Genomic DNA, 13,800 nt, shown 5'->3' with positions numbered 1-13,800 from the left:
AATTTGTTCATACCCAAAATTTAAGTATCTAATAGAATACAATTTTTCGTCAACCCTTAAAAACATGTCAATCTACATTATCATAAAATTTAAGAAACAGATAATTAGTACTTCTATTAGTAAAACGTCTTGTTTAGTTATTAATGGTTAATAGTATTCAAGGGAGAGATTAATTTTCTCAGATTAAAGCTTTTAAGGCTCAAATGACAAACTTGAATTGTCAAAATTTCAATGTACAGATAATTAATGCTTTTTTAGGGGTCAGTTGAAGCTTGAAAATTTGTAATTTGAGTTGATTCAATTGAGTTGATCTCAACTGTTGAAAAGTTTTATAATTTGCTAATAGAATATTTGTTTTAATTATCCTGTTTTATGTTTTTGAAAAACTTATTTCAGTTGTGTTTTAGTTGTTTTTTGAAAGCTGACACTCTTTTTTTATTTATCCAACAAAATACTTCATTATAATAAAATCAAAATGAATTGTCTCTTTATTTATTTCCAATGGAAATTTGGGGCAAATATATATTTCATACTATTATTTCAGTAAAGCTGTTTATTGTATCAATATTGTATGAAAGTAATGCAAAATATGTGATATCTTTGAATAAAATTATTTTACACAGAATTTTTATCCATATTGATTATTTAAGATTTTGTCATGATTAACGTCTTGGAGGTAATATCATACATAAACATCACCTTAAAGACCATTTAGTCAAATGAGAACATACATCATTGATATAGATGTATACCTTTTTGCTATTTGGAAATTAGGGCTATTTGACCCAAGAATCTGTGCCGCTTGAACTTTTGACATCATACAACAATCACTATTTCAGTGGGGCATCAGATATTTTCTATTATGAAGTCAATATTTTACAGGGAACCTTTGTGATGTCCAATAATGGCAGAAAAAAGCAATAAGGTGTATAGTGTATTGTTGCTTCATTTTTGTTCAAATCCTATAATCAAGAAGGTAGCACTGTAATATGATATAGTGGATTTTTTTTTATCTTAAAAGTTCTCTTTCAGGAATCTTCAAACATGTGGAAGAGGCATATTGATATTCTGATCATCTATTATCAAAGATACTTATCTTTTCTTACAGAATGCCTACAGTAAATACATGTGAACTAAATATTTGAAGAGATTTTGTTATAAGTGAAAACTTCATGTTGGATTTTCCATGAGTAGATGTAGACCCACTTTGAATGTAGATTCCATACCAAATTGTGTCAAACAATAACTTTGAAATTGAATTTGAAGACTAGCTATTTGCATTTTTACCTACAATTTGTCTCAAATGGTATTTGAAATGAAGCAGTTTGCTTATAATTCTTCTAGTCAACCAATTACTTTAACCAAATCTTTTTTTATATAAATATTGGGTAAAATGTACAATATATTTGATAATAATCTATTACATTTGGATCGATGTATATTTCTTTGTATACAGTTTGTTCTGAGCTTATTTTGTCTAATAGTAAGAAGATCATGTAAAAGTAAAATTACAAAAATACTAAACTCCCAGGAAAAATTAAAAACATCTCAAAAGCCTAATCAAATGACAAAATCAAAAGCTCAAACACATAAAAAGAATTGATAACAACTCATACTTCTGACTTGGTTTTCTTATGTAGAAAATGGCGGATTGAAACAGGTTATATAGCTTGCTAAACCTTTCACTTGTAAGGCAGTTAACAATGTGTTCTAATCTCAATCATTATAAAAGCAAACAAATATGTCATCACAGAAAAACAAAAAAATATTGCCCTTTTTTTACCAAAATTTGTTAATAAAACACTATGTAATTTTCGCTAAATTTAGCTAGAATTTTCTAGCTTGAATGCATCAGCAGTTCATTTGAACCCATCTAAAACAATTGATTATCATGATCCCATAATGTAAATTTACACAGTTACTTAGAACTATATATAAGTAATATGTACGAAATAGTAAAAATTGAAGACATTTATTTTATATTTACAATACATACATTTATTAAACACAATTTATTTACTGTATTTTTTTTTTATTAACAATGACAATTTCTACACATCCAGTAAGTGGTTTGTAAAGTCCGACATATTTTTGATGAACGAAATTCCGTCCTCCACGGATACGCGTACATACAAAAGTTCTTAGTCATGATTTAATTTACAATTTCCAAACTTTGCTTTTGATGTATCAATTTGCGTCAAGTTGTATAGCAGTATGAAATTCATGTATTGCCGATATTGTTTCAGTTTCGTTTAAAACGTAACTTAGGTTTTATTTTTGTCACCTTAAACAAAATTGGTTTAAATTATAATGACGGTAATAAGAGTAGGTGTGCAGTTAAATACTTTAAAAAGGAAACAATTGAACTATATTTTTCGCCTTTGACACTCATAAGCTTGAGTAGTATCTTTAAGAAAATCAAAACAATAAATACGTAAAACTATTCAAGTAAAACACCATTTGTTGAATAACAATATTTATTATTTATCAGTATTACAAGTATTGTTTAGTACATATGAAAGAATTAAGCAATGCAACTATAGAAGATTTAAGTTTCATGAATCTAGCGTACATTGATGTTTTCATGTAACAATAACGTAATGTAACCGTAGCCTCAGTAATTATTGTTACATTCGTAATAAATCGGTTCCTCGCCCAACTTTGTATTCCGGCAATTAGTCTCCAATGTAACAATAATATTTTTATTATTGTTACATTTCCATGTAACCGTAGCCAGTGCCTATATTTAATTCAGTTGTTCTTCCAAAAAGTTTACATTAACATCTTGTTGGTACTAACATATGCCCCATCCGATAGATGTACGCATCATGAGTCATTTCAGGGGTTATTTTAAAATACGATAACTCAAGCAGATAGTGCGTGAACGATTTCTGTAGACAGCAATTATCTTCAACGTTTGATGTAATTTGAAATTTGATACACATCGTTTTATCGACCAGTAAGCGTAAAGCTTGTATCTGGAACAATTCTCAGATCTGCTGAGTCGTAGTCTTTCCCTGTGTATAGCTCTGTCCAAATTGGGCAATGGTCACTGACAACACCTCCCCACGACCATCCGTTAGGTATCAATGGACTAGTAAGATTTTCTCTTATAACACCTGAATTACCTTGAAACAGAAATATAAATTTATTTCACAAAGGATACAAACAAGTTTTACTGAGTATATATATTTAATAGACCATGTACATTTTAAATATTTAATAATTTCTACTGAAACTAAAATGTGAATTCTTCTGACAGCCATCAGTTCTGTTTATATCTTTTGATAAGAAGAGGTTTTGATTTTTTCCAGCATTTGCTCTTACTGTCATCGTGTATTTCCATTTTTTTTTATCGTCAAAATAAAGTGCACTCGATTGTAGTTCTATAGTTCTTTTAAGATCGTGTATACGTATGTGTAACAGTGTTTGCTTGACTTGGTATTGAAAATGAAGCAGATCTGAATAAGCATTCCTCAAATGCAGTATTTAATTGGAAGTTTAATTGTTACCCTTTTGCATAGAAATTTCGATCCGCGAAAGATTACGAAAATTTACGAACGTAGTGATAATATGATGGTTGTATTTATTGTCTCATTTATAGGTTTTGTAATGCCAGACAATACTCACAAGTTTGAAATATAAAAGATAATTGCAAGTATTCCATACCTGAAAATGACTTATGTGTTCTGCTACTTATCCATATATGATCATAAATCTTGCTACCTTCAGGGTTGCTATTGCTGACGTTCGTAAAAACACCAATTGGAACACAATTACTATATCCTTTCTCTCTCATAATATCAAAATCTGCCAAAAAAATAAGTAATTTCATATTAGGTCAGATTGTTTCCAACTGGATGAAATCATTAATTTTAGTTTTTCATGCGTTGACTTAGATATGAAGTTATTTTTCATAACATTTTGTCTATAGAAAGCACACATTTATGCATATATTTTATACTATTGTAAACTATTAGTCAATGAGCCATCTTAATGCTTTACTCAGACTGTTTTGATTAAAGGAGTTTGAATGAGGGAATCATAGGAACATCCAAGAAAGTCATACGTACCTGATGCAAGTGACAACTTAATTAGCTACTAGTATTTGAAAGCATTGTAAATTCATTTGTATGCTAACGAGTCTTTTTACTTTTACTTTCATTTGAAATTTCATCAGGAATAATTTATAACGGGCCTTATTCACAAGCCTTTATATCTGTATGGGTCAAATCACAGAGTTTGCTAGGTCAATTTTTCGAGTTTCACTTAAATAGTGTGGTAACATAACAATACCTTTTTAAATTGCTCTTATAAGATTGAAATATGATATGATTTTACTTGAATAACATGTGTATAGCTTATTCTGTTATAATACCTTCTTCTTTTGGATCTAAATTGAAGTCTCCTAATATAATGATATCTTCTTCTCCTGAAATTATATTAAATTACTGTTGTATGAAGGCTAATGGTATTAAGATCGTTTAACATAATAATACCTGAGAAAATGGTTTTAGAAGGTCTTAAAATGGTATAGAAGGTAACAAAATTGTGTTAACTGATCAGTAAATAACTGATATATAAAAACACTTTTTGGTTACATTACATGTTGTATAAAGTAGCATAATGATCTAATGTAGATTTGGAAATTTATTTTCCATTCTAATACTATTCAATTTATTTCATTCATGCCGTTTGGTCCTGTACAATTTGATCTATGGTGTCTGTTTGTTTTGTTCAGGCATCGTTGTCAATATAAAGAAATTTGACGCCAATGTCATACAGGTGAGAGGTGTAGTTAGCTTTAAAACCAGGTTTAATCCATATACTCTTTTGATCTGGCTTACTGCAGTGAAACTAACGTATTTGATTACCTGGGTATTGTTGTTCTATGGCATCTATCACTTCAGGTACTTTATCTATCTCTTTCTGAAGCCTTTCCAAATCTTCATTATCTAGACCCGTAGCTTTAAGATGTACACTCCCAATTATACAATCAAATTTCTTAATCTGCAAAACGTTTATTATATGTATTTTCATCCGATGTTTATTAAAACATTATGTTCAAAGATAGCAAAAAGACACATATTTCTGAATGCCGATAATAAGTAACCGTTAATAGTAGTAACAAAGCGGCGTTGTTTGACGCATTTATTTCAAGTCATGATCGAGGAAAGTAAAGGTCAATGGTACTCTTATGAAACTACAATTATTTTTATTACAACTATGTTGAACACACTTTCTAATCGAACTTAAAATAAAAATGCAAAAGATACTCTTAAGCCTGCCTCATATCTTGACTTATATCTAGAATTTGACGATGAAGGTCAATTGATTACTAACTTTATGACAAAAGAGATGATAAAGCTTCCCAATTGTAAAAGTTCAATTTCTATGTAGCAACATGGATATGTTCCACGAGGTGATAAATATTTCAGAGCTTGCATTTCCGATAATGCTTTCATTGACAGTAAGCTGCTACTTCAGAAAACTATAATACCATGGATTTCAAATGTTGATTTTGTTGTCATCTCTTCCAACTTTTTCCGAACAACATCACGAGTTTGATGACCGTTATGGAAAACATGTATCTGTTTCACAGATAACGACATTTATTGTTTAAAATCCCGTGCTTTTTTTCCTCAAATGTAAGTATATTGAATTATATATACTTATTACCGTATATACGCAAGTAAAACATCTGGTGCCACAATTGAAGCAGGTTTTTATTTCTCTTCTGATGATCGAATTTGACATCCTCCCCTGCTTTCTATGAGGTTCATGTTGATCAGTGACAGTCTAGAAGTTCCTATATGTTTTGCTTTGTTCGATTTTCATTATTAGTCGTATTCGACTTATGTGTTTGAACAATACGATGGTATTTTCTACCTTTCTTTTACTTCTACGAAATAAAATATGTTTATACAGGCAAAGATGAAGGCAAGTGCAGTTCCACTGCATTCTGTTCCTGCACTCAGGAACTAGTGTTGTTTGTTGTAAACAAGTTTTGTGTGTACCTTTTATTTCTAAGCGGAATTGGTGGTTGATGTGGTTTGTTGTATACTTACATTTACACACACATATATATATATATATATATATATATGATGGAGACATAATATTTCAATCAGTTTAATTGAGGTCTGGAGTTGGCATGTCAGTAACAGCTGGTAGTGTTTTGTTAATTTATGTGTTATTTTCATTTTGATTTGTTTCTCTTGTTACCTATTCTGACATTGGACTGAGTTTATTTGTTCGTTATACTGTGTGTTTGTTTTTCCTACATTAGCTTGATGTATAGGGGGAGCGTTGATATATCACAACGATTGTTCATAAACCCCGCCGCATTTTGCACGTGTCCCAATCCAGGAGCCTTTGTAAGTCTAGCATGCTTTTTTGTTTTAGTTCATTTATAGGCTTTGAAGTTTAAGATGGCGTTCATTACCACTGAACTAGTACACCTTTTTGTTTAGGACCAGCTGAAATACGCCTTTGTGTGCGGGATTTTCTTGCTGTATTACAGACTCATTGTTAGCCTTCTGCTGTTTGTTGCTGTTTGATCGGGTTGTCGTTTCTTTTAAACACTTCCCATTTCTATTCTGTATTTAAATACTATCCAATATCTTAGGTAATTCCCATAACCTTATTTATGTACTATTGCCCTATCTGAATACCTTGAGTAGAACGGAATTTATCAAGAAAACATACTAATTGAAGTGTAGGAAGTTGATTCAAAAATGTATTAAATATTTGTTATTAATATTGCTGTTATTAAAGTTGAAGTAGATTAAACTTACCTTAAAAGTTCCTATAAATGGTGACCTAGTAAATGGTTTAGGTGAGTTATTTGGTTTTTCCAGCAACGCTGAATGATTTAATGTTATCCCCCTTGCGGTGTCGTATAAAAAGCCATTGTACTCCATACTCTAAAACAAGTTAATAATTAATCATAAAATAAACAAAACAATAAAAAGAACTAGCAAAACCTTTTTTTTTTATATTTTTCAATTCTAGCTGATCATGCTTTGACCTTGACTGAGGATATGTGATTGTGTATTTAAAAGTGTATCTTCATTTTATTGTTTCCTGTACCAAAGTGTTAGCGTTACATCCTAGATACCATCATCAGCAGTACTGACTAGTTTATATTAATTCTTATCCTAGATTTGCCGATTCATGATAAATAGTCAAGCTGTACACTTTATGTTTCATACCTAAACGAAACCTAAAAAATAAATTCAAAGAATTTGAATTGCAGAAGGCTGAAATCACTGTTTTGTAACTATGAATGAAAAACGAAACACTTGTTATTGCTATTTCTACAGAAAATTAGAGGTGACATACTCGGTACATCCTCCCAGTAGCATCTGATACGACATACTGCCACTCGCCACGGTGTCCTGTCCAATCTTTTGTACAGGACAAAGATGGGTTATTCAGTTCTTCACAAATCTACAATCAAACATAAAATTTGCATGTGTAAAATGGTACAAATAATTGCTTAAATCCATATCATTTAAACTCTAGTAGTTTCTTTTTTCTTTATTGTTTTAATCATATTTTTTTTTAAAGTAGTTATACAATATAAACTATTATGAAAAAAAAATCATTGTCACAATAATTTACCTGTTTTCCTGAATCTAACCTTCCAAGTTGAACCTATTATTTGGTTATCAATAACACGCGAAACACGGCGGGTGCCACACGAGGAGTAGGATCTGCTTACCCAGCCGAACCACTTGAGATCACCCTATTTTTTGCTTGAGTAAGACTTTTGCTCAGTCTTTGGTTTTCTATTGTTTGTCTATAGGTCATTTCCTATTTTAGCCATTGTCATTCGCGGGGTGTTTTGTCTGATGATTGGTCAGTTTCTGTGTGTGTTGCGTTTCGGTGTTGTGTCGTTGTTCTCCTCTTATATTTAATGCGTTTCGCTCGGTTTTGGTTTGTTACCCCGATTTTGTTTTTTGTCCATGGATTTATGAGTTTTGAACAGCGGTAAACTACTGTTGCCTTTATTTAGCCATAACAGTGTCTGTTTATTTTCGAAAATCATAAGAACGCACAGATCATTTAATGATAACTATTCATTTTACTTAAGCTAGTTAAGCCTGCATTTCTTAGCTGACTTCTTGTGTGTTCTGATAAGAACAAAACGTGCAACCGCATATATGGACAGTTTGAAATGAATATTTTTGGACAGAGTCTAAAGATTTGCATGTCTTAACAACTATAGCCTTTTGGAGAGAAAACAGCATAGAGGGTGGATAGGAGGGATCCTGATCCCGAAATCCCGGGCTTAAAAACTCGAAATCTCGAGGTCCCGAATTTAAATAAAGTAAATCCCGACGTCCCGAAATACGAAAACAAGAATTTCCGGATCCCGAAAGGGTCAATCCCGAAATCCCGAGTTTAGAACACCCGATCCCGGAGTCCCGTTAAAGGTCCTATCCCCCTCAGCATATACATGAACAGAACTCTACCAGAGTTACATACCATTTCTAAACAGCATTGAAATAATGGAAAGTTGATCAAGCCGTGTGATTTCCAATTTAAAAACAAAATTATGAAAGAAAAAGAAACAACGACACAATTCCATTGCACAGACAAACAAGATGTCAAATATTTACAATGTACAATCAAATGATAAATACCTTTTCCAGGGCCTTTACATCAGCAAGCTCTTGAAATGCAATTAAACTAAATCTGAAATTTATATATAATATCCTTTTTATTCTTATTCTTTTTTTTGGCCACTCTCAGGTTTTGTAACACCATTCTCTTACGTTTATTGGTTCTTTGAAAGGAACTGGTTCCTGAAGTTTGTTATATATAAACCTGGGAAATGAGCAAATGCATTGTTTCGGTTGAAATTGTTTTAGCTTTAGGAATATTTATATTTTTGTCACAAAAATAGCTTGAATCTTTTGATTGACTTAGTTAAATATGTGTATCTTATGGTGAAATATTGTTATCTTCATTTTCACCTTTGTCGTATCCTTGAACTTTTTTCGCAGAATATATACTACTATACCTTTGTACAATGCGAAGTTTTGTGACTTAGCAGTTCGCATATACTACAACTCGATTGAAGTTAATAAAAAGAATTTCATGAATAGCTTATTTCCGAATAAAGATAAAACATATTATTCATGTCACATTATTACTTGACATACAATGTACATATTTTTAATAAAGACAAATTTCACTTAAAGTATTTGTTTCCTATGTCAGCTTTATTGAAAAAAGTACAATCACAAAAATACTGAACTCCGAGGAAAATTCAATACGCAAAAATTGTGATAGTTTTCCTGCACACTTATAAGCTACACACTAAGAACTCTCAGCAATGTTGTTTTTATCATCTGTTAGCTATATATCGCGTATTCTATGTTTCTTTTACCTTTAGATATCCGGCATTATAGTGAAAGATAATTCACAAAATCGGTGTCCTCTGTTTTGAGGACTGTTGTTCCCCATTTCTTACATTCGATTTTGTTTATTTCATTCTAATTTGCATCTCATTAAAATCGGTACTATTTGTAAAGAAAACTAGTACCCCCTTATCTACGGATCTACCAAGGGCGTCTTAATTGTACGTCAAAGTATGGTTTGTCCCTTTTCGATTTTTTGTTTATTTTTTAATCTTTTCTCCTTTTATTTTTTCGACGCACATCAATGTGTAACTTCAGCTACATGTCAACTATTGAACAATGTTGTTTTTTTTCACGAAACTTACCCATTTTCTAGAATTGTCATACAAACAACTTCTTTAACTCCTGGATTATCAGCCTTTTCTTCATCGAATCTTTCTACATTCCAACTTGCTATCCGTACCACGCCTTTTCGTCCATGTCTAAACTTGAATGGTGTCACTTTTGGTCGAGAAGATGATTTAATTATGTTAATAATTGGTTCTAATAACTTTAATATATTTTCCGTGGATTCAGACACGTGTTTTTCTGTACATCCGCTCTCTACAAATTCGTAAGGTAAGGGTGCATGTGTGTTCCTATTTTCACTTGTAATGACCCTCTCTACATGTTCATAATCTTCATTTTCAGAGGATAGACAGCTATTTAGTATCCCCATTGCTAACAGTATAAACAAGGTTAACTAATAGATATATTTACAAAATAAAGTCATTATCCAAGTTAAGTCTGTTGTACAAGTATTAAATACACTGGTAATCAATAAATCCGCATTGCATCTAACACTGTTAACATCTTGTATTATAATGTTTGTACGACGAAAGAAATGTGCTTAAAATTGATAATAAAAGTAAAGTCTTACTGTCCGGGTTCATCAAAGGAAATCATTAACTTTCAAGTTCACATAACTACTTCATTTTATGAGGTAGATCAACCTAAGGTATCAGAGTGGAACATTTAAATATTTAAATTACAATTATTACGCTTATAGTGGTTTCACTTTGTTGTACACAAAAAATCGATCCAGTAAAAACGTTTTTACATAAATTATTGTTAACTTTGATTTAATATGTTTTTAAATTTGTGTAGGCTTGAAGTGATGGAAAGATATTTGTTGAAATACATCACTGATTATCTCTCCTAAGTGAATAAGTAAATATCAAATGTTACATGTCTATACAACCTAAGGTATCAAATTCTACAACAATGTTTACTTTAAACACTAAATATTTTTTTATATTCATCGATGCGACTGATGGTGTACAATTTTATCAGAGGTTATTATCCTCCCAGTAGCCAGTATGATTTATTTTGTGATGATACGATATATTATTAATAAGTTCATTTTCAGAAAATTTTCTATTTATATATGTTCCGGACCATATGAGTATCTGGACCATACGCGTATGGTCATGACCATATGGGTATATACTCATATGGTCCGACCATACGCGTATGGTCGGACCGTACGCGTATGGTCGGGGTAATCAACACGTATACTTTTAAACTCTTCATTAGATGTGACTCTACTGGATGTTACGTCACTAAAATGTCATTTTTTCATATATTAAAAAAAACTTATAAAAAACATTTTTACACAGTTAATATTACTTACTATTTGTAAGTACAATTATAAGAAGATGTCAAAACATATTGTAAAAGGAATGTTATTGTTTAAAGTAGGTGATATCATCGGCAATGTTCATTATATTTTTTAAAGATCAAGATATTTTTAAGACATTTTTTATAAGTAAAATATTAAAATTGTATGTTTCTTCATGGTCGGGGTAATCAACACGTATACTTTTAAACTCTTCATTAGATGTGACTCTGCTGGATGTTACGTCACTAAAATGTCATTTTTTCATATATTAAAAAAAATTTATAAAATACATTTTTACACAGTTAATATTACTTACTATTTGTAAGTACAATTATAAGAAGATGTCAAAACATATTGTAAAAGGAATGTTATTGTTTAAAGTAGGTGATATCATCGGCAATGTTCATTATATTTTTTAAGGATCAAGATATTTTTAAGACATTTTTTATAAGTAAAATATTAAAATTGTATGTTTCTTTATTTTTTTCTATTCTTTATTTCTATACTTCTATTTTAATCTTAATTATAAGACCGGTAAAATATCATGTAAGTGCCATGCAATAGCTACTGCCTTTATTTAATTTGATCTGTGATATTCATTTTACGATATTGGAGATCTAAAGTTTCTTAAAAACACATCGGAATTGTCCGAGTCAATATCAGTGCACGCAGCCAAAACAAGCAATCGCAGAAAAGCTACATGTATGGTACCGTTTGAATGTCATTCTAAATATACAAAAGCATACACGAATACAATTAGCGATAAAAACTAAGATCAACTGGCTGTGGCATCAATATTTAATGTTTATGTAGCTTTTGAAATGTAAAATTAATACGTATTATTTCTATTGTATGTTTGAAAAAATACCTATATGGTCCAAATACTCATATGGTCCGGCCCGTTAATATCCAAACGAGTATAATACTCATATGGTCCGACCATACGCGTACGGTCGGACCATACGCGTATGGTCGGACCATATGAGTATACGCATATGGTCATGACCATACGCGTATGGTCCAAATACTCATATGGTCCGGAACATATATATTTATAGTTTCTCATTAAGAGTTAGTCTACAACTGTTTAAATAAAAAAAATACTAATGCTATACATATTAATTCCTAGTGCATGTGGTTGTTGAGTTATGAAGACACTGATGTATGCAAAAGTATAGGTAAGTGCCTAAATATGTCTGTTTTTACTTAGAATAAAAGTGTGAGATTTTTTTTATTGCTATTTATATTGTACTTATCTTTTTACACGAGTATTACTACCCTTGGAACATTTAATATTTTGATACTTGTGTAGTATTAATTTTAGGTAGATTGTGTATTTGTTATTCTTTGTTGTATCTTTGCTATCACTGATAATGTTCCTTATTTTACTTCTTTATTAACACATTTTGTATTGTATAATATTGAAGGATTCGAAACATTAAGCGTTTCTTCTTTCTACCTCCATATATAGATTGCTTTCAGATTATTTGTCGTCTTCATTTTAGATTTTTTTTATCTTCTAATTGGATTTGACCTTTGAATACTCTATTGTCAATAAAGGCAACAGTAGTATACCGCTGTTCAAAACTCATAAATCCATGAAAAAAAAACAAAATCGGGATAACAAACTAAAACTGAGGGAAACTCTATATATATAAGAGGAAAACAACGACATAACATTAAAATGTAACACACACAGAAAGTGTCATTAACGAGTCTCATGTGTATCAAACGTTCACATAGGTTGCAATTTATTAGCCTGGTATCTTTTAAGTATGTTCTTTATAAAGTGTTTCCTTTCTTTGTATTTCTATCTGTTTTACTGTGATAATTTTTCAGCTTATTGATAATGCATATATCTGTTTTGGAGTTACATTTTTTGGTACAGTCATAATATCATAATCACATAAATGACATTTATACTTTAAGCTATGTTCGAGGCAGATTGCGGTTACTTTACGACAAAAGAATTTCAAAACATTCCAACAGCTCCTGCATACGAAGTATATATCTCACAATTTATACGATTTTATCAGGCTTGTATTTCCTATCATGATTTCAATTATGGGGGGTTGCTACTCACAAGAAAGCTATTAAACCAAGATTTTAAAAAGGTGAAGTTAACATCATCCTTTTGTGAATTTTAAGACGCCATCACTAGTTGGTTGACCGTTATGGAATAAACGTTTCTCGCATGATATCGGATATGTTCCTTATGTCGTAACAACAATCCCCTTTAGAGTCAATGGAAGGAAATTTGAAATAATAAAATAACACAACAGATATTGTCGTCCTTTACATTATTAAGAAACTAAGGTTTCAACTCCCTTAAGCAAAGTTGGCTTTAAATGAATTAGTGTATTTATTTTAGGTAGTTTTGGCACATAGCTCTTAAACAGTGTCGGTACTTATACATCTTCGGATTTCATATGTTTGCATTGCTTTGAGCGTTCCCGATGAAGGTAAATCCAGAAAAGTGCTTTGGACACAAGAAATTCCTAATCGTGTTGTTTTCATTTTTTTACAACTATAAGACATCTTCTAAGAAACAATTCAAATATTTGACAGAAATCTTTCAGTATTAATGTTGGCATCATCGTTAACTATTTCATACAAACCCAAGTAAGAAAAGACCGCCACAACGAAAAATGAATATAACCCAACGAGAAGTACATACATACAGGTTATCAGAAGCTGTCTCTAATTAACAACAAATCATATTGAAATTAACCTAACGTATTCCTCTCCTTATCTTAAGTTTATAGTTAT

The 13,800-nt window shown here is 30.9% G+C and overlaps 1 protein-coding gene across 1 annotated transcript; it reads right to left on the bottom strand.

The window, feature by feature from the left end:
* Positions 1-2,732: 2,732 nt before the first annotated feature.
* LOC134723241 (endonuclease/exonuclease/phosphatase family domain-containing protein 1-like) lies at positions 2,733-10,328 on the bottom strand. The gene is made up of 8 exons (XM_063586863.1): positions 9,737-10,328; positions 8,652-8,703; positions 7,345-7,452; positions 6,798-6,926; positions 4,875-5,010; positions 4,379-4,432; positions 3,670-3,810; positions 2,733-3,128 (listed from the first exon to the last, which is right to left on the bottom strand). Exons 1-8 carry the CDS (start codon positions 10,087-10,089, stop codon positions 2,950-2,952), a joined length of 1,152 nt encoding a protein of 383 aa, XP_063442933.1. The 5' UTR covers positions 10,090-10,328; the 3' UTR covers positions 2,733-2,949.
* Positions 10,329-13,800: the final 3,472 nt, after the last annotated feature.

The sequence above is a fragment of the Mytilus trossulus genome, chromosome 6, assembly GCF_036588685.1.
Source record: "Mytilus trossulus isolate FHL-02 chromosome 6, PNRI_Mtr1.1.1.hap1, whole genome shotgun sequence".
NCBI classification, from domain to species: domain Eukaryota; kingdom Metazoa; phylum Mollusca; class Bivalvia; order Mytilida; family Mytilidae; genus Mytilus; species Mytilus trossulus.
Note: the sequence above shows the minus strand (reverse complement) of the source record. Positions and strands in the feature narration are given on the sequence as shown.